General features: G+C 37.6%; 1 protein-coding gene across 1 annotated transcript in view; it reads left to right on the forward strand.

Annotated features, from left to right (window-relative positions):
- The window catches only part of RYR2 (ryanodine receptor 2), a 549009-nt gene that overhangs the window by 113704 nt on the left and 409708 nt on the right, over positions 1-25597 (forward strand). Inside the window, exons 7-10 of the mRNA XM_057736978.1 lie at positions 8720-8734; positions 15522-15596; positions 19149-19227; positions 21911-22023. Of these exons, the coding sequence (XP_057592961.1) occupies positions 8720-8734; positions 15522-15596; positions 19149-19227; positions 21911-22023 (282 nt within the window). The remainder of the gene's footprint in view (positions 1-8719; positions 8735-15521; positions 15597-19148; positions 19228-21910; positions 22024-25597) is intronic.

A 25597-nucleotide genomic window follows, 5' to 3' on the forward strand; every position in this document is an offset into this window, starting at 1 on the left:
CAGTAAAGTGTTCTTTCTTAAGTAATCGTTAATGTGTTTTAAAGTCAAAGTTGGTGGTAGACGTTAGACTCCTGAAGACTAAGTAAATTATTGAAGAAGCCAAAATGCTCTAAGTAATCTGTCGAACCTGCTGCATATCATTGGGGCTTCAAAACAATCCCACCTGTATACTTAGGTTGATATTTTTATATCACTTTATAACGTTTAAAAATAATCACTGTGTATGGGCATCTCACACACATGTCTTTCTTGAAGCTCATTAACTAAGGCATGGAGATTCTTAATTACGGTGAAAATTTCTGCCTAATTAGCATTAGCTCCTGACCTGATAAATGAATTTTCTAAGGAAAAAAAAATTGCAGGTAAACGTAAATGCATGAAGACTCTGAAACAAATCTCAAGTTTCACTGGACATCAATCATATGTGCTAAAGAAGGCAAGTCGGTTATGGAAACTTAACCTCTGAGACAGAGTATATCCCTCAGTGTTGAGATTTTTAAATTCTGGTTGATTTGCTAGGAATCTTAGGGCCTTGTAGAAGGCAGTCTTTGTTGACATACGGCTTTTTTTATCTGTTCTGTTTTACACTTTGTATATAATTATATTCACTTATGTTTAAGAGTCACATAATGGTTGTGAGACTACCTTACATTCATTAATAAATACAGTTTAAACAGTACTTGGATTCTGATACAGTCTCAGAATGACTTGGCAAAACGTGCCTTTTGTTATCATGTGAACTTTCATATAATACTAGAAAGATTGGGCTGAGAGAAATTTTACTTCTATTTCATCACAGATTTATAGTTAAATGCTGTATGTCTAAATTGATCTTTTTTCATTAAATAGATTCTTATCGTTAGAGGAGAATAACAGTTCCTAAATCAGAGGCCTGTAGGTTTGGGAATTAGGTAAATGTTCATGTTTGCTTTTGAATATATTAGATTATTGTTATTCTGTGTACCGGGTACCTATCCAGCCACATGCCTTTTGAAGTTCTGATTAGTAAATTAATTGAACATTTTTGTTTGTTTGTTGGAGGAGATTAAATGTTATTAATTAAAAGGTTGAATCCTGTTTCATATGCTTCAAAATTGGAAGTAGGTTTTGGCGCAGGGACACAGTTCAATTTATTTCAATGACAGTAATTAAAACCTTGCTAGCTGTTTATGTGTTTGACTGTTATTTATTTTGGCTTTTTCTTTCCACAGAAAGTTGATGTGGAAAAATGGGTATGTGTTTCCATGTATTTATAAAGAGATTATGATCTAAACGGGTGCATGTCTGCTGTTGCCTCTAATCTTTTTGTTTTGCTTCCTAGTGTGGCCGGGACTGTGATTATTCAAAATAACTGCTATGTTGTAATTAACACATATTTGACCAGTCTCTAGTTAGAACCTTATCAGTTTCTAGTTTTCCTTTTTCTGAAATGGGATCTATTAAACTATTCTCTATCCTTAGAACATTATAGTTTCTATATAACTGGCTTTGTAATTATGGTCAATGGGAATGCTTTTATGATTAATATTGTATATCTGCTTGCAAAAGATCTTGACTGTTTAATTTTAAAATCCTACTGCTTAGCACTTATATTTTTCCATGTGCTATAGAAAAATGCTGTTACATATTCATAGAGTCTTAAAAAGTGAAGAGGAATGACAAAATATCATGAGAAAAGAGAACAGTTGCAGGATTCTGGAGGCTAAGTCTGAAGACAAATTGTGTGATGTGGCCAAATTATGTTGCTACGCCTGGTCTTAGTTTCTGGAGAAACTAAGAAACAGGAGAGAGAGAAAAAGATAGGGGGAGGGGGGGAGGAAGGGGGAGGAAGCGGGGAGGGGGAGGGAGAGAGAGAGGAGAAGAGGGGGGAGAGAGGGGGGGAGAGAGGGAGGGAAGAGGGAAATATCTTTCCAATTCTGAACTCCTTGTAATTCTGAATGGAAATTAGAGTCTAACCAACATTGATGTTCCGGGTCCACTTTTTCCCCAAGTGTGCAAAACAGTGAGGCCCTTGATAATTGCCTTGTTTTGTTTTTATTTGCTCTGTGACTTAATATGATGAATCAACTAAGATTGGACTAATTGATGGCTTCATTTTACTTTCATTATTTTCCCTGATTCTGGCAGGCAGTTCTCCTGAGGCAACATTTTGAGACTTCTGCTGTCTTCTCAGCAGCCTTTCACTCATCTTTCCCAAAGAATCGCGTGTCTACCAGCTATTTTGTGATTCTTTGCCCTTTTCCCCTTCTTTCAGGAAAGTTTCAGTTATTAAATGTACCATTTCCATGATGATGACACCCGTGCATGGATTTTTGAGAACTACTATTTCCGTGTTATAACTCTGGAAATAATTTTAATTCCCTCTATTTATTCATAAGTAAGCTATTACTGATTTTGTTCAACTCTTTCTTTTTGAAATTTCCTCTCTTCTCTGCCCCTAGTTAAAATTCTGATTTGAGTTCTTGTCTTGGGAATGGAAGCCTGTTTCTTTCTTAGAATATGTGCTCCACCGTTTTGTTCTCCTTCCCCAAGATCAGCTGTTCTCAAAGAAGTCCCTCACTCATCTTTTTATCCCTTCACTGCCATCCCAGTTTTTCTGTGCTGTATCCGAATTAGTATTTCTTGAACCGACCACTCAAGCCACTTTAATTCCTTTGGAGTTAGAGAGACTATATAAATGAATAAAACCCATTTTTACCAGTGTCTAGAAGTATTCCCATTTTTCCCTCTGTGCATTTGGTTGCTTTTTTGACCTGCCCCACTCTGTGGCTTTTCCCTCTCTCCTTTTCATAATTTCTCATCTCACAATTACTTCTTAGCAGGTTTCTTTGCAGACCTTTACCTTAGAGATTGCTTTCTAGTTCTGAGAAAGTAACAGAGATAATATTGTCCTGACAGTCGTGCAGCTTAACTTTGCAAACGACTTGCTTTGCAACCTCTGGCAATATTAGTGGGCGTTCATCTCCTTGTTTATAGCGTTAGAATCTGGGCTAGTCCTTTCTGGTTCTAAAATATTACTGTTATGTTAATGAAAAGACATTTCAATGAGGAAATGTACCTTCATCTAGATTTCATACGATCAAAATATCCAGCTAGATTTGTCTTAGATAACTGATAATTACTGCATGTATAGGTCTCAGTAAATTTTAGATTTCAGCTATTTCTTTCTTTGAAGACCTGTAGAGATCAGATCTTATGTACTTGCCATAGGGATTTGGAAAATCTACTGTCACAGGTAGTATTTGTTACCTTTTCCTGTCACTTGAAGGGCAACAGAAAACAGTTCAACCCCCTGCCTACTTACCTGCCCTGGGAACTCATTCTCCTGTGTCCCCTGGGTTAAATTAGGACAGTGAAACACCCCCCAGCCATTTCAAGTCACACAAGTCCCCTTTCAGTAATTAAAATGCCCAGTCCCGTGAAATGGAGCACTTTTGATGTCAATTCAAGTTCACTGTCTGGGACGGCTCAGGCCTGTCCTGGCAAGAGCCTGGAGGGGGTGGGAGGAGGGCAGAAATCTGCATCTCACTTCCCTCTGCCAGTTTCCACACCTCACTGTGCCTCACCTGCAGCTTCAGACCCTCTCAGGGGGTCCTAGCAAGAGAAGGCAGACAAGTCTTTTTTGATGAGCCTGTTGTTCATCAAGGCTGGTCAGGTGCTGACTTTCCTCTCTGGGTAGCTGGGAGGTTATGTAGGTGGAGATTCCATCACCAGGAATCTCCGAGCTGGGGTTCTCTTGTTGCAGACACATGTCCCTCCTCTAGCTGATGGGTGCGATTACTTCCTCATCCTGGTCTCTTGGTGGCACTGAAGACAGCCCCAGGCTGGCTCCATCTAGTGTGGCCCCCAGTGGCTGTTGGCAGTGTGGTCACTTCCCAGTTGCAGCTCTACTGCTGGGACACAGGTATCCCTGAAGCCACCCTCTCTCTAGATGAGCTGAGGACAAGCTTTGGGGAAGCAGGGCTCCAAGCCTACCGATGCTTCTCTCTAAGAAACCATTTCTTTGTTCTTCAACCTCTTCTAATAGACTGGAGCTGGCTGCACCTTAGGGCAGCAGTTGGATTTTCAGCCACCAGCTTTGCTGTCCCTGTTTGTGGGGTATCACAGTCTGGTTTGGAATATGGTAGTATCTGCCATCACTTTGTTCTGAAGCAGGTGTCCTATTTTAACAAACAGGTGCTGTATTTCCTTGTCTGTGTAACACAGGTAACAACCCTGGATTAAGACTTTTTGAAGCCTTATACAACTTAAATATATAGGAAGATTAGATTAGCTTCTTTATACATTTTCTCATAGCATCATTCTGGAAACTTCATCACACGTCCATCCCTCTCTCTCTCTCGCACTCTCTCTCCCCTCCTCCTCCCTTCCTTCCACCCTCTGTTTTCCAGTGTCTGTTTGAGCATCTTTGGGCATTTGTGTTTAATCGTGAGCTCACTGAGTAATCAAATGCCACTCTTCATATGTCAAGAGAGAATAATGCTGGTGGAACAAAAGTGATTAATTGTTGTTTCCAACCACTCCCCCCCCAGCCCCCTAGCCCCCAACCTATAGTGCTGGTTTCCAACATGGAGGCCTGGGATTGCAGTCGTGGGTGGAGTTGGGGACAATAAAGGGATGGAAAACATTGTCATATTGTTGTATAGGAAGCATTGTCTGTAGACCAAATGATGTCTCATACATACACTTATCTTTGAAAAAAATATGTTGATGCTGTTGGAATTGTTAAAATGCAAAATCCTTTCAAGTGTTCCTAACTCCAGAGTAGTTTTAATAATGCATTTCTTCATGCAGCTGCTATGATGTGAGGGTCTATGAACTGCTCTCATGTTATCAGGATTCACTCATATTTCAAATGGTTTGGAAAAAAATATACAGAATCTTCTATATCCTCATACAGACATTTTTTTCTAGGTAGGTGGTGCGCTGGGTATAGGGCACACTTCATAGGTCCTCAGGTCATTATGACCCAAATATTCTCTGTAGAGATCAATTTGTTGGTTTTTGATTGAAAGAAATTCTCTTTTGAGACAAACGGGAAAGGGAAGCAAGCCCTCAATAGCTTTTCTACTTCATATTTTAGGCATTCATGCAGCTCAGTGATTTATAAATGTGTCATAGAGATGAAAGATGAGGATTTATAGTAGCTTCTCAGAATTGGTTTCCTTTACCCTTCTAAAAGAACTGGATAATTATATATACATATATACGTTAAACCCATTACACGCGCGAGGAAAGACAGTCCATGTAGACACAATCTGTACAGAGTTGTTGATAGGTTGAAAAAGAGAACAGTTGCTCCCAATCTGCCCCCAAATTATACTGAATTCTTCAAAAAATACCAGCATGCACATACAGCTAGCTGCCAGTGATGGTCGTTAATATGAGTGATGTAAGAGCATCGCCACGGGCTGTATCGTTATATGTAGAATTCCTTTTTCATGGGCTAACAGCTGGGCCCCTTTTAGATGCTTTCTGGGCCCACCATCAATGTGTCTGTCGATCACTGCAGTCCTGAGTATTTTCAGTGTGGAAGTCTCAGAAAGTTAAGCATTTGCATAGGATATCTTCATCATAAGAGACGTTGTTAGGCTTTTCACAAATATATACCCACATATGCTATTAGACAGCACATATTGATATACCTTCGGAACTTGGAATTGTTAATCTTAAATTTCTTTTGCCCCCTAAAATTTTGGGGGAGCATGGTTAATTTTAAAAAGCCACCAACAAACCCAAGTCTTAGGTGGTTCCTTTTCTCAACATTATGAAATTTGCCAGATGTATCCTCACTCACAAAGAAGACCTGACCAGCTGGAGGATGATGGGGAATCTGAGCATCTCGATACAAGGAGAGAAGAGATGACAAAAGGGGCTTAAACTCGATGGGTATTTGGTGTGCAGAGTAGGATGTTTCACTGCCTCAGGGGAAACTTCATGTTAGGACTCCAGAGCCAAAAGTTTGCCCTAATCTCTCAGAATGTCCTATTTGATAGTTCTTTTTAATAGTCCGCAAATGTTTACTTAACAAAGTTGCTGTTTCCTTATCTATGTAATTTTTAAGAAGACATTTCAGTAAAGGTTCTTTTAAAACTTCTAAGAAAGGTCCATTTATAGAGGAATTAATTTCTGTGATCAGCTGTCATTTCACAAACCCGAAAGAACAGTGAAGAAAAATCCAGGGTTGAACTGAAAGGCGTAATTATGGTAGAGGAGCTTTGTACATCACCTGAATTACTGTTTCTTTCTTTGTACCAGTAACAGATTGAATATAATTATGCATTCTCGTGCTGTCTGATATTTGATTACAATTTTCAGACTGAAGTAGTGCTATTTGATTTGTTTTTCTACTCATAACCATTTGCATATGCTAAGAAAACCCCTTGGGGCTTTCAGATCAACTAGATCAAGTGACGTATGCTTATAGACCACAGACTTACACTTCTTTTTATCACCCATGAGACTCCCAGGGCCATGTTTGCTTGAGTTAAAATGTAAGGATTGCTGTTTCTCTTCCTAGTCTTCATGTTAATGTGGCTTGATGAGGGGGGGTATGTCCCCAACTCTTGCTCACATTTGAAGCTTCATCTGTCTTGTCCATTCTGAAGTAATGAAACTAAACCTGGGACACTGAACTGCTGCCACTTGCAGTTTTGCCCTAAAGAACTAAAATTTCCCCCTTTGTGTTTCTGTGTCAAATGATTCTCATCCCCAAATTTCTCCTAAGACAGAAAGTACCATGCCTGGACTCTGTCTTTATAGTTACCCATCTCTGTATCCTGCCTAATGAAATTTTAGCTCTTAAATAATTAATTTCCTTATTAAACTTATTGTCAGCTTAAAGATGATTATGCTTTGCACCTAAATTGAGATTGTTTCAGTATTTATCTTCACGCATGAGTTTCTTTTTTTCTCCTTTCCGTCCCATCAGCAAGTTGTAAAGGATTTTTTTTCTTTTTCTGTTGCTTTGTATCATACTTAAGCAACATTTACATCAAAATTAAAATTGTATATTTATCCCTTATGTATTAATGTATTTTGACTTCTTCCTTGCCCTTGAATGATCCTCTTTTAAAATCGTATTATGTAATAAGCCACATGGACCAACAGATGATTTGTACAAAAAGCTAATATCAGTAATGCCACAAATAATCTTTCATGTTCTCGATTGTCTTTTGAAAATAATGTGTGCCTGTTACATCTGTTCTTCTTTCTCATTCTGTAGATGGCTATCTTAGCTTTTGCTGATTTACAGTATTCATTTTATTTTGGCCCGTGTCCAAATTACCCTCCTCTGTGACTTGCTCACCCTACATTCACACACAACTAAAAATTATGAAGAGCAGACCTCAGTAACTAGACCGCTTTTTTTTTCTATTTACTTCAGCTCTAAAGTAGTTCAACCTAGGTAACTGACACAATCAGGCTGAGGACATTTCTGAAAGAAACATCTCCGAAACCTAGATCAATTAAAAACCCAAAAATCTCACAAAGAAGGTATCTATTATAAACTACGTTCTGTAGTAAAATTTGGGATTTTTGTTTTTCTTTGAATTAAGGCTTAAAATCATTTTTCCTAATTCCTCAGTGATATCTGCATCACTAGTGATTACAAGTGTGATTGGTCCGTTTCAACATGGAAAAAAGTTCCCTGATATCATTTACCACGGATATTAGCTACAAGAATGTAACTCACATAGCCTGTATTTTCTAACCTGAGAATGAAACGGCCCTTTACAATTTTTCCTTAAGATTATAATATTGAAAATGAAAAAAATCAGTCATAATAGAATTGCCATTTAGCACTATACATATTACTATGTATGTATGTGTCAGGGAAACGTGTGGTATTTAACATCTATGTTAGAAAACTTTCCCTTGCTGTTTTCTTTAAACCTAATGGGGCTATGTATTTTTTTTTCTCTGTAGGACTTGTATCACGTGATTACTAAATTTAGCCATAAGTTTGGAAATATAATATCATTTTTCCTTCTTTGTTCTTTCTCATCTGTGTACCTCTCCCAGGAATAAGATGTCAAAGAAACTTTATGGGTCTAAAGAAAAAGGAAGGAATACACTGATATGTACACATTATGTTTTGTAGAAGAAAAAAAAGCTGTTATAATGTAAATCAGGAGAAGTGGCTGAGTGAAGAGAAAAAGAGAAAAGTTTTTATGTTTTTTCTTTGAAATTCACATATCACAATATGTTGTGTCTAAGGAATTGCTTTTTGTCATTTTTGCATGAAATATGGGCAGCTCATCACAGCGTATTAATTGATGGTCTACTGTACCTGTTCTTAATCCACTATTTTTACTTAAGTTAGTTGGGTTGCTGTTTATATTACTGCATCTTTATGCAACAGATGAGATGAAAAAAATTTTTAAAGCATTTTCATAGTATAATTTTGAGATTCTACATTTTTTTGGGTGCTTAGATGTGTTGTAAATTGAATCACGCATTGAAGTCAAGCAGCATGTTTTCACAGAGAAAGAAAGAACTAATGTAAAAACATTCTAAAAAAGAGTTTTGCTTGCGACAGCTTCTCTCTAGCATGTAGTTGATGTTAAGTTTTGTTGTGACAACACAGTGAATGTTTTTTTGTTTATTGTTCATGTAACTCCATGTAGAACAATGGAGTCTAAAAATAAGATATTTTAAAATGTCTTTGAGATAATGTATATTTAATATTTTCTCTCTTTTCCTTATGCCCCTACAGAAATTCATGATGAAGGTAAGGCATTGGGCCATCTGCTGTATATGTGATACTTTGTATGTTTTATGTTTGGTTACTAATATTTAATTTTTGAATTCATGGTGTTTTTCTTCACATTCTAAAGTTTTTAAAATTCAGATAAAAGCTTTTTAACTTTTAAATTTAAATAAACACATCCCATGTTTAGATTTATCAACATTTGATGTCTTTGGGTCATATTGTGACATATTAAGTCTTACTTGGCCAATGTTGGGAATTTTTCCCATTGAAACAGAGTTCTTTCTGTAGTTCTTCATTTAGAATTTTCACTGTGGGGATTATATTGGCTGCTGTGCGTTCATGCACGCTTGCATGGATACAATAGGAAATTCATACACTGGGAAATTAGAAGAGGCACCAAGTAGCGCCTAGTGAATTACTCCAGGAGAAGTGAAAATAATTCGACTTCTTTTTATTCCTCAGTCAAATTAGAAAAATGAAAAGGTTTTAAAAGAGTCACACTAAAAGAGAAAAGTCCATGGTCGTGTCACTGAAGGACACAGGTGGGGAAAGGAGAAGAACAGCAGAATGTCATTATTTGAGACAAAAAGTAGAAATGTTTTGTTTCATTTTTATGTACTGCCGCATTTCTCATATAACATTCATGAAATTTATTTTTTATCCTAAGAGCTGAGGAACAATGTATAGAGAAACTGATTGTGTTCAGGTACTGAGGCTTAATATATTTTAAAATTTCAAAATAATATCACTTTAAAAGCTATAAACTCTGAAAAGTGTGAAATCAAAATTCTGGGTGTAGATTGAAAAGATTGCTTAGAAGAGAAGGAAGCAAAATATTCATGTCTGCCTGTGGAGCTACATTCATATTTGACAAAACTCTGAACCAGAGGTGTTGTACTGACATATGGACCTATTCATTAATGTTAATAACTTGACAGTTTGGATAGGATGACAGAGCAGAGCGCTTATTTGAAGTCTCTATCAACAAGGACCCAAAACATTTTCCAGAATTTCAGATAATTCCAGCTGTTATTTTTCAGTGGGGAATAAATTGTTATTACCTTGGGAAGAGAGGACATGAAGTGCTCAGTGAGGCATATCGCCAGACAAGGGATTTTGTTGGGAAAATGTGATCAACAGCAGGAAACACGAATATGTTCCTTCGTTGCAAATATTAATAAATAACGAAGGGGACTTCCCTGGCTGTCCAGTGGTTAAGACTCTGCAGGGGGGACAGGGGGGCATAGGTTCAGTACCTGGTGGGGGAACTAAGATCCTACGTGCCGTGCGGTGTGGCCAAAAAGTAAAAAAAGAAAGAAATAATGAAATTCGGTTTGGTTTTTTAAAACTTGGCAGTTTTGCTTGCTAAATCTGCATTTGCTATACTCATTTTATCACCTCACTCCTCTCCAAATCCCTTCCCTGTCTGTGCCATTTCTATAGTTCCTTGGAGAAGGGTAAAGGGGTTAGCTGCCTGAAGTGTGTACCTCAAGCTCTTTCATGAGAGCAGATTCATATAAAAATCAATGCAAATAGAAAAATGATGTCCATTCGGTTTAAACCAGGTGGTATACCTGAAGTAATTTAATTAGGCTCTGATTTCTTTTAACTACAAGGCCAGAAACCCAGTGGCTTCTTTTCATACCTGCATTGGATCATCTGGAAAGGTTAGAATTTGACTAAGCAAGGGCATATGCATGAAATTGTAGTAATTTAAACCACTTACAAGAAAGAGGATGCTAGATTTTATCCAGTTTTTTCACTTTTCAATCATGACTTGCTTTGGGTTTCAGACCTGGACACACAGAACATCCTAGAACCAGCCAGATGCCTCCTTGTTGCAGGAGCCCATTTCTGCTGGTTGGCACGGAGCAATGAGTGGTTGGTCCTGTCCTAGGCCTGGTCTGTTCCCTCTGGAGACCTTTGGTTAAGACAGCATCGCAAGTTAGACATTGAATGCCAAATGGCTGTCTTGACGGTGGTCAGCTGGCTTTGTCAAACACATTTATTTTGCACTGGAGCCAGAATTCTCATTAATTAGTATAATCATCCTTTGAACCTGTTATTATGATTCACTAATGAAGATGGCAGGGCTATCTGCGTAGCTCCTGCTGCCAGGGACCACAGGTGGACCAGATGCCAGGCCCAGCATTTCTTGTTGCTCCTGTCCATCCAGTGCTGTTCACACTTGTGTTGGAAAGTCACTTTCTGGTGATGTGAAGACTTACACATAGACATGTTTTTGTTTTTCTCCTTGAAACAACTCATTACGCAAGTATCACTATTTGTATTTGAAGGTAAATTTAAAAGCTTCTCTGCTTAAATATCTGAGCACTGTGAAAGAAGTTCTCTAAGGGAAATTTCTTTTATGTTGTCTATTATTTTAAACTTTGATGGTGTAGCTTAGCATTACGTAAGCAATAAACTCTTTTTAAGATTTTGTTGTTTTTCTTCTGAAATGGCGTGTTTTAATGATCAAGGGATATAGAAAAGTGTTCCCGCAGAGTCTGATTTATTAAAAAAAAAAAAAAAAAAAACCTCTTGAATAATAAGGGCCTGGAATTATGAGACATGTCCTACATTGATTAGCATAGCACATTTTTGTACAGAAAAAATGATTAGTAAAACAGAAAACCTTAAAATATTTACATGTTATACAGGTAGTAAATTTAATGGTTTAAACAGCAATGACGCTAAAGACACGTTAATAAGCCTATATATGGTCCAAACAGATTTTATTAAACACAGAGGAGAAAAAACCCCCAAAACGGCAGAAACACAGAGCCAGTAATGTTTATGTGTGTCTAATCCTCTTTAGTCGCTCTTAGTCATTACCGTTCTGGTTGATGTATTATGTTTTTCTGCTATTACATTTTAAGCTTGTGACAGTGATCCAGTTTTTCCCCTTCCCACAGAGAAGGATAACAGATGAATACATTATACTTTATGACTCCATATTATTCTAAATAAATGTAAGCGTAGAAGTATTTACATCAAAGCTTCTGCTTACAGTACGGGTCCCCTCATTGTACATTTTGGGGCAAGATCCTGGAAGGCGCAAGGCATAGGAATGCCTAATAATACAAAATTGATATTAAAATAATATGTGGAAAAATTGAAGTGTGGTTTGTTTAGAATACATATCACGTTGTTACTTAGATTTCGTTTGAACGTACTCTGGACTTTTTCATCCACTTACAGTTCACCAGTTCGACTTTTTTTACACTATTGTTTAATATCAACCCTGTCAGTTATCTCAGGGCTCATGGGACCAGGCTTACACACAGAAGTGAAGACATATTTTAACTGGTATGTTCAAAAAGTCCAATTTTACTTTTTATTAAATGATTCTTGGCTGTCCAACGCTAGAGAGATTTAGAGGGAGGAGTTTGGAAACGGTAGTTGTTATTTTGGTTTGGCTTGGTTTTCTCCTGAGAGAACAACAGCCCCTTAGTGTAAATCCCCTTCACCTATGGGAGACCACAGTAGTCTAGCAGAAACCCACTTCAGGATCTGCAGAGGGGCCCTGGAGTACTGGTGACTGCTCACGCACCCTGCCACAGGCTCAGCCAATCACAGGGCAGAGCAGGGGTGTGATGGACAACAGGTAGGGCCCAAGCCAAGTCACCCTTGGTAATGTATGTCAAGGATATGTAAGTTCCAGATACTACTTTTACTAAAAAGACCTGCTAACCCAGCATGTAGTTGGAAGTGGTGAGAAATACACGGAGAATTAATTCTTAAACTTCTGTTTTCTTTGCTGTTAGTGTGCACATCTTTGGAAGGAAACTGTATGGGATTCAGTTTATAATTGTTGAATGAATGAATAATTAGAGAAAACTCTCATTCTGAAGGCAGAGGAGAACAGACTGTGAGCTTATTATTCCTGATACCCTTGACATCAGATACTGTACCTCTCAGACAGTAGATACCCAATAAATAGCTTCCGAATGAATAGAAAAAAGTGCTCCTTTTATGTAATATTTACTGGGGAATTAGCAGGACTAAAGTATAGATGACATGAATGTGAAAACAAGGTTTATTTGTTACCTGAAATTTAATGTCCTAATTCTACTCTTAACTAGTGCAATTGAAAGCACTGTTTACTTTGCCTGTGTTTTAGATTCCAAGGAACAATGAACATGTTACTTTCAAAAACCACCAAGATATTTTTTCCAAACTGTGATTTGAGAGGCAAGCTAGGCCTGAGCTTGCTGGTCCCTTAGCTTGATTGGTTCTTATCTAGTTGGTCCAGGCTGGGTTCCTGAAGGTTATGATGGTTATAGCACTGTGAGCCTGTAGGTTCTGATGTGGGTGGCTGGAAGGAAGATGGACCCCTTGTTCCACAGAAGTGAGTTACCACTGCTTGTGATGTGTTAGCCAGCAGTGATGAACTTTTTCTCATTGAAATCGCCCTGGGCGAGTCCCATAGTCCGCCTTAAGGCTGGGTGCTGTAGTGTCTTGAAGGAATAACCCTAGAACTGGCTAAGCCGGTATTTGGCATCACCATCCTTGTAGAGTACCGGTAGTTCCCTACATCAGAGGGAGTCCATAAATATTTGTTTGCTTAAATGAAAGCAAGGACCAGGCAAAATTTAAGAAGAAAATTGATTGACCAAAAAGCACCAAAAAAGAACCAAGTTAGCTCTTTGAATGCATCCCACAACCACAATTCTTTTGGTAAATGTTTGTTGAATGAATAAGCTATCTGACTTCCTCAAGAGTGGAAATTGTACATTTTGTTTGTCCTGAATCAGAGACAGTCACAATTATATGATTTAAAATGACAAGTTAGAGAAGAAGGACTGCAGACCCATGTGACAGAAATTACATTCACTTGTGTTAACTTGCTCTAAGTACCAAAATTAATTTAGCATGGGTTATTAACATGCTTTTACAAGAATTCTATTAAAACTAAATTTGTGACATAAATTAGCATTTGAGTAGTGAGGAAATCTGTAGTGTAAAATCCATAATAGACAGTCATCTAAAATCTATATATATAATCTTTGAAAGAAAATTCAGGTCCTAAAATATCTCCTTGTAACCAATTTGAACATTTATGTCTATATGTGCATATGAACATATGAAATGCATAGGCAAAGCTTTACAGAAAAAAGAGCACTTAATACTTTTCTGGTTAAATCTAAAGCCTCATTCTTCATTTAAAAACATCCCGTTTCGGTTGGTATGACTGTCTAGTGTCATTAAAGTTCAGCTGTATCTTGTAGCTTTGATGCTTATATCTGGTAGGGAAAGGTAAGCTCTTATCAAACTAGTACAAATCAGACAAGGTAAATAAATGGTTCTTGGACACAATAAATCAAATACATTATAGAAAATAAAAGTACTCTCTAAACAGGGCCACATTCTTAGGAGGAATGTAATTTTGCAAAGTAGATTTTCTTCCCTTTTGCACTCAGGAGGTGAAAGTATAATTTTCCTTTTCTGTAAAGCAATTTTTCTCATCTTTTTAGTTCCTTTTAATATCTATTTTTAAGTGGTTCGGAAGTCTTTTAAGCATAACGTGTAAATAAAGTTATTTGAAAAATTAAATGGAACAATAGGAAAGGGATATATTTTTAGTAAAAAGGTTATAGTAATGAATATTAAAGTACTTTCTTCTGTACGTCTTAAAGTATGTGTAAGTCAATATCATACTCATCTTTAAAGACCTCTTTTTCCTACAGAAAAAAAGTACAAACGCCTTGGTATAATGTTCTGTACGTCCCAGGATCTTACCCTGATCTAATTTTATGGTTCCTGTTTCGATTCTCTGCCACCCAGCACTGCAACCCCCTGGTCCCTTCCTCTTTCTTAATACCCTGCATTTGTTTCCTATGACACCTTTACACATCCTGGGTCAGGGTCCCCATCTGGCTTCCTCAAATTTAGCTGAAGGAGTAGCTTCATGGAGGAGGGAGCCCTTAACCTGAGTTTTAAAACATAGTCTACGAGGCAGAAAAGACTGCAAAGGGGAAGGATATTATGTTTTAAGACAGAGTGGCAAGAAAGCTCAGGGCAGGGAAGGGGTGTCTGTTTGGAGCACAAGGTGCTTGGGGGTGGGGCTAGAAAGGGCCAAGACTAAACATCCTCTGTGCTTGTACCACTCAGTGTTGTCCCCAAAACAACAGCACCTGTGTCATCTGGAAATATTTTGACATGAAACGTCTCTATATTTACCCCAGCCCTACTGGATCAGAATCTCAGGGATAGGCCCAGGGTTCTGTGTTTTAAAAAGCTCTCCAGGTGATTTGTAAGCATGCTAGAGTTTGAGAAGCAGTCCTCTGCCTCACATAAAGGAATTTGGACTCTTTTTCTGTAAACAATTGGAAAGTATGAAAGGTTTTTAAGCCTGAAGATGATTTGATGAATTTTCTGTTTTATGAAGACTCATTCATTGGGGAAATATTTATCTAGTCCTTACTTGCATTTTGCAAGGCACCCAGGATACCATGGTGCCCAAAGTACCGTGGTCCCTGCTCAACTGGGACCACAGTGTAATGAGAACTACAGACAATAAATAACCGGGAATCGATAATTACAAATCCTGATATTTACTGAACTCAAGTTCCTTCTTTAAGAACTAGACCGACTGCTAGCTCCCCCCAACAGGAGAAGGTTTTCTTGGTAGCTTTGTCCCCGTTTAAGCATTCTTTCCACAGGACTCTGCTCAACTGCGGTAGCTCTTATTTTATTTTTTCCATGAAACCTTTCCTTAAGAATCAGAGAGCATTTTATGGACTTAGTTAAATTGACTCTTTTTTCTTTTTCTCCTTGTCGACCCTTTCTGTGCTCCATGCAGACCGCTCAAGGTGGTGGCCACCGAACGCTGCTCTATGGACACGCCATACTTTTGCGCCATTCCTACAGCGGCATGGTGAGTACACGTGCGCCGCATCTCGCCCGTGGCCATCTCACCCGGTTGGGCATCCGCGGTCAGGGAATATTTGGTAACCCCATTTCACTGATGGCTTTAACAAACTTGGTTGTATGTGTTTTTGAATATCTTTGTATCCCGCTTGGTTTTCTCATTTAGAAGATGACAGTTAGCTTAGAGGCTTAGAGGACCTTTAGGGTCCTTCAATTATATCGTTGTATGACTTCTGTTTTTCATATCTTACTTTTGAAAGACTAGGTTTACATGTTAGGAGTCAGGTAAGAAATAGCTCTTATTTCTGATTTTATTTCAGTTTATTTGTTAGAGAATTAAAATATCCTTGCTGAAAAATTGTATAAGAAACTGCCTGTATTCAACTCTCCACTGCCTTCTTTTCCTTCTTAACTAGATGTTCTCTTTGTTTTTCCATAACAGCTCCTTCCTAAACCCAATTATCCATTGGGTTCCTCTCAGGCACAATTTACACCTTCTCATTTATATGTGTGTGTGTGTGTATTCTTATATGTATAAAATATGTAAAATATATAAACATTCCATTCTTTTAAAAGCTTTATTAAGTTATAAAAAATACATATTCATTCTATAAGATTTGGAAATTACAGCCAAAGAAAAATCTTCATGATTACACCAGTGAGAGAAAACTGTTGGAGACTTTTTAAGAATTTTCAATATATTCTATTCTTAAATTTTTTTTATATAATTGAGATCATGTTACATAGCTAAATTTATATCCAGATTTTTTTTACATATTATCACAGTATAAGTATTATCCATATTTTAAAATTTTCATCCAATTTATTTTGGTGACTACATGATAGTCCAATACCTGGAAATGTAAAATAATCATTCCTTTTAGGCAGGAGATAATTCCCCAAATATGTAAACTGTTCCTGAGCAAAAACTTAAACATAGCCTCAATATCAACACCCCAGAAAACAAAAAAAAATCATCAGTCTTCATCATCGTCAATATTGATGTGAAAAGTCTGGTTAATGAAATTGAAAAGTATAGGAAGAGAAGTATATGAAAATTATAGATATGATTTTAATGATGACTTAGTAACATCATTTGTATTAATGTGCTACATCACATTAGTAGGTCCAATGAGAAAAACTGATCATCTTAACAGTGCTGAAACAGGTTTTTAATAAAAACACCAATTCTTAACAAAAACTAAGCATTGATGATTATTTCCTCAATGATAAAGAAAATATTTATGTCAAATCAATGGCCAACCTCATACTTAATTGTCAAACTCTGAATCCATTCTTGACAAAACTAAAACAAAAAAAACTCCCAAAAATATGCTGTCTAGCATTGTTCTGGAAACCTTGGCTGATGTAGTAAGATATGAAATAAAGAACACTTTAAATAGCTAGATACAAGACAAATATATAAAAACAACCTTTTTGTATATAGCACTCACACATTAAAACTTCATGGAAGTGCACTCCAGTGTTCATTGCAGCACTATTTACAATAGCCAGGACATGGAAACAACCTAAATGCCCATCAACAGATGAATGGATAAAAAAGATGTGGCGCATATATACAATGGAATATTACTCAACTGTAAAAGGGAACGAAACTGGGGCATTTGTAGAGACATGGACGGACCTAGAGACTGTCATATAGAGTGAAGTGAGTCAGAAAGATAAAAACAAATATCGTATATTAACACATATATGCGGACTATAGAAAAATGGTACAGATCAACCTGTTTGCAAGGCAGAAATAGAGACACAGATGTAGAGAACAAACACCAAGTGGGGAAAGCAGGGAGGGTTGGGGGGGGAATGAATTGAGAGATTGGGATTGCCACATATACATTACTAATAAGAAAAAATATACCAAGTATTATACTCTAAATATATGCAGTTTATTCTGTTAACTCTACCTCAATAAAACTTCTTAAAAAAAAAAAAAACTTCACGGAAGGAATTCCACTTTTAGTAGCAACTAAAACACATAAAATAATGAATGTGAGAGTCTGTTTTCAGAAAACTACCCTCAGTATGTAGTAGATGGGTAAGAACTTGAACTTGGTTGGTAAATCTGGGTTTAGGCTCACTTTCCTGTATGCTGTATAGCCTTGGATTCCTTGCTAAACTTCTTTAAGCCTGTAATTGCATCTGAAAATTTTATCCATTCGGTCAATAAATATTATTTAGCACCTTCTGTGTGAGAGATACTTTTCTGGGTGCGAGACATAGTAGTAACTAAGACCAAGTCTTTGCCCTTATAGAATTTAATTAACATTTCGTGAAATAATTATGGCGTCTACCCCACAGTCACTGTGAACATTAGAGGAGGAGAGAATGTAGGTTAACAGTTACAATGCCTGCTACTGTAACATTACTGAGAAATGTTACAGAAGACTTTAATCGAGATCATTCTATGTTTTTACCTGGAAATCAGTATTACAACATGGTTACTATTTCTCAAGTAAAGATAGATATTTAATATGCTTAGATCTAAGCTCTATAAACCTCAGGGACCATCATGGGCTGTTTGTCTTGAGGTCAGACTCATACTCCTATCTAGCTAGGAAAATGTTTGGGGACCTTTGAAGCATCTTTTCTATAACTTTGGGAGTCAGTGGTTTGCAGTCAAGAGACATACAGTCTCTAGATCAGTTAATTTTACATCCTTGTGGCACCGATTCCACCTAACGTACCAGCACAGCTGTCCCTGATCCATACGTCACCTGCCTCCTTACGCTCACAGACACCCCCTGAGCTGGGAGGACCCTATTCCACCTAGGGGTTTTATAGATTTTGCATTACTTGTCCAGGATTCCGGGAAGTCTGGACTTGCTCAATCCCTAGAACTGTCCCTGAGTCCTGTCTGCAGGGATCCTGTTCTTTTGGGCACTGACTACACTTGGTTGGTGTAGATCGCAGTGTATCTTGAGCTCATACCATGTTCATCTCTGTGTTCTCATTCTTGTAACACTGAATGAACATTGTGAGGTTGGGGTGGGGATAGAGCAGTTGCCCTGAAAAATTGTCCTAGACTTCATGTCCAAGAATATACAGTTAGGAGAACTTGAGACGCGGATAAAGAAGTCAGGAAATGATGGCTGGAGAGAGTTCCATTCCTCCTAGCAAAACACACATAGGTGTACACATGACAGACCTTCACTACAGTGAAGAGACATGCTGCACACCATTTGACATTCAATTCTGGATGAATTTCAAAGAGTTAAAATTTTAGAAATGAAGACAAAACTAGAAGATGAACGTGAATAGTGTTCAAATTTCTGCTTGGGAGAAAGATTTCTAACTGACAGCTCAGATTGTCCTTTTGCCTGTGATCCTGAATATCACAGGAAGTGAGAGATGTTCCGACATACCCCCAATTACTGTCTTCTTTTACCAACAGAACAGATTTCTGCAGTCTTGCCATGAGGGGGGTGGAAACACATTCCTCTAGAGCATTGCTCCTTGTGAAGGCTGTGTAAGTGCTCAGAATTGGACTTGGAAAGGACAGTACATGTTGAGTGACAGCTACTGATTCTGTGTCTTGTAGTATCTGTGCTGCCTGTCCACCTCTCGGTCTTCAACGGATAAACTGGCCTTCGATGTTGGCTTGCAAGAGGACACAACAGGTGAGCACCTTGGTGCGTGATGAAGCTGTGTGCAGAGAGATCATGGCAGAGACGGGATTGGGAGATGTCACGGGACACGATGGGAGATACACTGGATGAGTATTCTTAGGGGTGGATTCAGGAAAAAAAACAAATGACTACAGGAAGGTTTTAGTAGAAGGAGGAAATGTACATTGTTTCTGTTGGTAGGTCATCCCCACATAATTAGCTTGATGTGCAAACTAGACTTCAAACCTTTTTGTTTTGATGGAGTTGGGTAGGAAAACAGTACTTATGAGGTGCTCTGCTGTCTGTTAACCATATGAATGTGCTCTGATTAGTTTGTAAAGTATTATTAATGCATTTCTCTTTTATCGTTCAGCTTTCATCTTAAAAATATTTTTAAGTGTACACATGTGGCATAGTCAATGTCAACATTCAAACAAAAAAGTAGAAAATGAAAATCTCCTTCATGTCCTTGTCCACAGGTCACCATGCTCCGTATCTATGTGTTTCCGTATTTTTGAAACAGAAAAACATATATGAACACATTTATCCTTTTGGAGACTCCAAATAGGAAAGTATAGGCTTTATTTGTGTTTTTATTCTCAATGCTCTTAGGACTTTACACTTCATACACCTCTGTACAATTTGGCTGTTTTATCTTTTATGATGAGCATGCCCGACTTTGGAATTAAAAAAAAAAAAAAAAGACCAAATAGAAAAAAGAATGGAAGGAAATAGACTGACTCTTATTGTTTCTTTTATGGGTGGGGTCAAGCTCACATCTGCTCTCCTTTTTAAAATACTTTCCCATACTCTAAAAATGGATAAAATGTATCCCATACAGATAACAAATGGATAAAAATAAAGTTCTAGTTACCAACCTAATTAACTTTTTAATGGACCAACACATCACATTGCACAAGAAATTCTAAGAATCCCAGGCGTCGAAAAGATACATGTATTCTTCTCATTTTTATTTCATGTTCTATATGCTCTGTCATTCCTCTGTATTTTGCCTAGTTTTTTAAGTTTTCTCATTGTGATTAATTTACTTTGGTGCAGTTACAGGAAAAAAAGTCGTCAGTTCTCTCTCACAAAAGAAGTAAAAGACATGCATGATCTCTAAGTTGTTTTCATACATCGAGATGATTATATTGGGTTGGCCGAGCATCTTACGGAAAAACCAGAATGAACTTTTTGGCCAGTCCAATCCAATAGTGAAACCCACCAAACAAGGCAATCTTTCTCCCTCCACTTGTGCTCCTCTATTGTCCCCATTGCTCTCTACTTCTTCTGAATTACTGAACTATTTACTGTGGGTATCATTTGTTGTGTGCCTGCCTTGATCAGAATGAAACTCATAAGGCAGATAGTTTCTTCTTCCTTGTTTGTTGAGGCATCCCCAGCTACTAAAGCAATGATTGACAAATAGTGTATGCTCTGTCCGTGTTTGAGTGAATGAATGAAAAACTCCCTACAGCTCTAAAAATGTGAGTTGAATGAATGAAGATAAGGAATTCTGCAAGGTGACATTCAAGTAAGAGTATGGTTTGTGTAGGAAAAGCAGCTCAGGGCACAGATGGCATATGGAGTTGAGAAGTGTTGTTTGCTGATTCATTAGTTACGTATGCAAAACGAGTTGTTATTGAATGCCTGCAGAATGCTAGGAGGAGCTGGGGAAACCCCAGTAAACAAAACATACAAATGCCCTGCTGTTATGGAGTTTACATTTTGGCATTGGGCCATGAGTAGAGGAGCAAAAAATAAGTGTTATGAAGAAATAATAAAGCTGGGCACAGAGAGAGAATGATTATTATTCGAGAACAGATATCACTAAAACTGTTCCCGTTTTGCTGTAGAACTTATATTTAGATTTTGAACGGAACTGTGAAGAGATCGAAGAATTGTGTGCATATGTTCATATCCTAGGTGTTGGGACTGAGGTATGAAGAACGGTTACATGGTTCATGTGGCTTATGGTTGACTTGTTCTAAAAGAAATTATTTGATTTTGTGTATACCCAGATCTTTTTAGAACATATCCCAGAAAATTCTGTAGGATTCTCCACTATTTTGCTTCTAGATTAATAGAAACTACCACATTTTAAAATAACAAGATATTGTAAAATAAGACACAGGATAGAAAAACTTAGGTGACAATATTTGTTCCTATTTTGAATCAGCATCCCCCCAAAAGTAGAGGTTTCTTTAATTGTTATAATGCAACCGTGATATCACAAAACCTCAAATCTTTTGGAAAATCAAGTAGCAAAAAAACTAGATGTTACTAGGAGAGAGCAATGGGAGTAGTGTAAGAACATGTGGTTCTGTAAGGAGTGAATGCGGCCAGGGAATTTGGCCTCGTATTAGCATAAATAAACATCCTTTTAAAGCAGTTCTTAGTGGGGGAAAGAGACATCCCACTTCCCCTAATGTCCTAACCAGTTTCTGTGAGAAGAATCTTCTCATGTCAGTATGTCTTATCCTGTTCTAATTTGCCCTCATTCTTTTGATTTTCATGGTCTAAGAGATGAATTTGCATTCTATTTTCAATTTCTGAAGTTTATGTGAATAGGACAGTTTCATTTTAAGGAGACTGATATTGCAGACTTTTTTTCACTTCCCTCTTTTATTTCGGAGTCCCTGGCAAAGAACATCGAGTTTTAAACTTTGTGTTTCACATTTTGGTCATCGTGCAGGTGAAGCTTGTTGGTGGACCATCCATCCTGCCTCCAAGCAGCGCTCAGAAGGAGAAAAAGTACGGGTTGGAGATGACCTCATCTTAGTTAGCGTGTCCTCTGAAAGGTACCTGGTAAGTGTGCAAAGTAGGATCGTGCACTTGGTGATATGATAAGTGACAGGTCAATAAAATGATCTCTTTAAAGCTGAAATTGCAAATTATCTAGGAAAATTGCCTAGAAACAAGCCCATATCTCTACTTGATGAGTTATAAATAACTCCCTAAGTAGAGGAATGATGTGACGTGGGTGGAAGTGTGGCCTACTAGGGTTCTTTAGACAGGCTTCCTTGGTGACATCCATAGTGCCTGTTCTTGGATTATTTTATTAACAGCATGTAAATGCAGTCCAATCAGGAATTTGAAATTCCATGGACTTTATTTTGTACCCAATGAGAAGTCTATATTAATAAGGATGTGATTATCTATTTTGATGTTTATGAAAGCAAATTATTGTGAGAAACACTTGCCATCCTAAGAAAGGAGAAATAAAATAAAAGTGTAATTCTCTCACTGACATTGCATTGATTGAAAGAGAAGGGTCTGGAAATGGGTGATTGAAAAAGGAAGTTTATATTTAATCATTGATGGTATTTTTTATTTTTGTGGGGAGGCCAATATCTAACTTATGTATTAAGTTGTATTTTTGCTAAAGAATAATCATGTACAGAAGTTCACAGAAGATGGAAATCAATGGAAGTGTGAAGGATGCCAGTGCAAAATATTTTTATTGTAAGGTTGAGAAAGCAATTAAACAAATACAGAATGGGGTATTATGAACTTTACATGAATATCCACATACAAAAAGTCCCAGACATCACAGTGGGTGATGATTGAAACAAAAATCAGAAATAGAGCATCATTGCAGTTAAGCTCATGCTAGTTTATAGAAAGTATCTTTCCACTGCTCAAATCAAAATATTATTTGTGTGTAATTGATTTAGAATTAAGTAAGTAGTTGGTACCCCTGGGCTCTATGAGTGTGGAAATATGGTGGGTCTGGGGGTGCTTCAAGCCCGTTTTTGCTAACCAACACAATTAGTTCCAATTTTGAAAATTTTCTGGGAGGAAGGGTGTGGTTTTACTTGCTTTGGGGGAAAAGGTAATGATGAAGACAGGGAAGGGGGAAACAGGGCCTCGTGTAACTGATGGGAACTATTAAGTTAAACGGAGCATCTAATGGTGCAGAACTAAAAGGAGGCCCGGAACATCTCTCTCCTTTTGTCTCTTAACCAGTGTAGGTGGAAACAGGCACCACGCACATTTCCAGGACAATGCAAGTGTGTCAGCTTGTCAAATAAGCATGTATTAAGCCCTTGCTGTGTGCCTGTGCCGTGTATGTGAAGGTGGTGTATTTTGATCGAGAGGTAGACATTTCGAGTTGTAGGTTTACTTGGAAACCAATAGCGGTAATAAAAATAATTCATGCCTGCTTCTCAGTGTATAAATTCCACACGTCTCTTATTTTGATTTGGGCATAACTGTGCATGTTTTTGCTATACGACATGTTCTTTCCACTGCATGGCAGAATTTATTTGATAGGACGGCGTCGTTATTCACAAAAGGAGTAGAAAATTCAGAATCTCACTGAGGCCAGGGCTTTTAGCATCAATTCTACCAGCAAAGTCCCGAGTCACCTAATTCCCTGAATTCTGGCTTCCACACTTGCAAAATGGTGACAATTATCCCTAGCACCACAGTTACTTTGATGAAACAATGAGATGATGGATTTGAAGATGCTTTGAACTAGAGAGCGTTATACAAACAACGGTGGTAATTGTAATGCACGAGGTTCCCCTTCTGTTACTTTGGGAAATAAGTAAAGCTTGTGATTAATTACATTCACAGATAATTTTCAAGCTACATTTTAGCCAGTTTATTTAAGTTCCTTTTCTGGTAACCTTTAATATAGAGCTCCAGACAGTTGGCCAATCAGATTGTTAAAATTTCACTTTTATTTGGTGACGAAATCAGTGATTTTGGGACCATCTGCATAGACCTAGCATATAATAGAAACCACAGGAATGACCAAGGATCCATCACACATGGTTTCTGCCCTCAAAAAATGGTGGAAAAAACAAACCAAAGACATGGAACTATAGGAGAATATTGTAAGACAGTAGCTAAGTGTTAGAGTTTAGGTTAGAGTTGCTGAAGGATGTTTCTATGGGTGTAGGGATAGTTAATGATTACTTCACATTTCCACTGTGAGTAATTAGTAGTGAGAATATAGAGAATTATATTCGTGGTTTCAAGAACCTACATGGTACTTAGTGAGAAGGATCTGGAGGAAGAAAAAGGGCAAAAAGTGAGGCAGTAAAAGACATTGAAATAAACAGTGGTGGCTGGAGTAATCCACATACTGAAGCTGAATAACTGAAACCTGGTTATATATATACTTGTTTATTCATATAGAGCCTGCCAAGCATGAGCCTCAGTCAATCACATAACCTCTCCAAACCCTCAGTTTCTTCATCTGCAGTATGGGGATGCAGAATAGCCCAGTTCACAGGGATATTAAGAGGATGGAATGCTTAATGCTTAAACTCTTAGCTCTATGAATGGCACATATAAAATTGCATAAGTTGCTATCACTGCCCGGGAAATTTGTGCCTATTAAAAACTGTACATACTTAACCAGAAGAAGAGAAAGTTGGGAAGTGAGGAGTTAAAGAGATGATTATAATTGATTTTTTTTTTTTTTTTGAGCTTGCGGGCTCTAGAGCGCAGGCTCAGTAGTTGTGGAGCACAGGTTTAGTTGCTCTTTGACATGTGTAGTCTTCCTGGACCAGGGATTGAACCCGTGTCCCCTGCATTGGCAGGCGGATTCTTAACCACTGCACCACCAGGGGAGTCCCTATAATTGATTTTAAATAAAGATCTCTCATGTGAAAGCAAGATTCATATTCAGAGAAGATGCTGATATGGTTAAAAATAAGTAAGTTAAGGAATTTGGCTGCAAACACATCAGATAAGACTAACTACTAAAAATAAACACACCCTGTCATTGATTTTGTAACTTTTTATTTGTTAGTGTCTGTTGGCCTTTGATCTAATTTTTCTTCACTAAACCCAGTGATGGTTAACCTAAGGTTAAGCTATCTAATTGGTCATTTGCTACTCTAATCAAGCTTATGACTATTGGGATGCTAAATTGATTAAAACTGATTGAAGGACTGATTTTCACTCTTCCCTCTGCGGAGATGTCTTGTGGACCGTGCTGGGCCCTGGGAGCCTCAGGCTGCATCTAGGATGCCCTACCCTCTTCTGCTTTACATGTTGAACCTTGTACATGATTTCTCAGGAATAAAAGGTTTTATCTCCAGAAAAGCTTGTAAGCCACTCATCCAAATAATGTCTTTTCTCATCTTGCTGTTTCATATTCTAATATGAAATGATATTTTAATCCTCTTTTCAGGAATATCTAAGAGGAAAAAAAATTCATTTGCCCCATTGGAACGACTTATTTTTTTCCTTTTAAAGAAGGCTTTAACGAAGCAGCTTAAATAAAAGAGAAAGATACAATTTGAAAGAGAGGAAATATGGTCAAATAGGTATTACTGTGAATCTCTTTCAAACTAGACAAAATAAGGTAAAGCATGCAAAACAATTTTTACTTGTGTTAGAAAGATATAAAAATCACCCTGGT

Source organism: Hippopotamus amphibius, chromosome 5 (assembly GCF_030028045.1).
Source record: "Hippopotamus amphibius kiboko isolate mHipAmp2 chromosome 5, mHipAmp2.hap2, whole genome shotgun sequence".
Taxonomy (NCBI): domain Eukaryota; kingdom Metazoa; phylum Chordata; class Mammalia; order Artiodactyla; family Hippopotamidae; genus Hippopotamus; species Hippopotamus amphibius.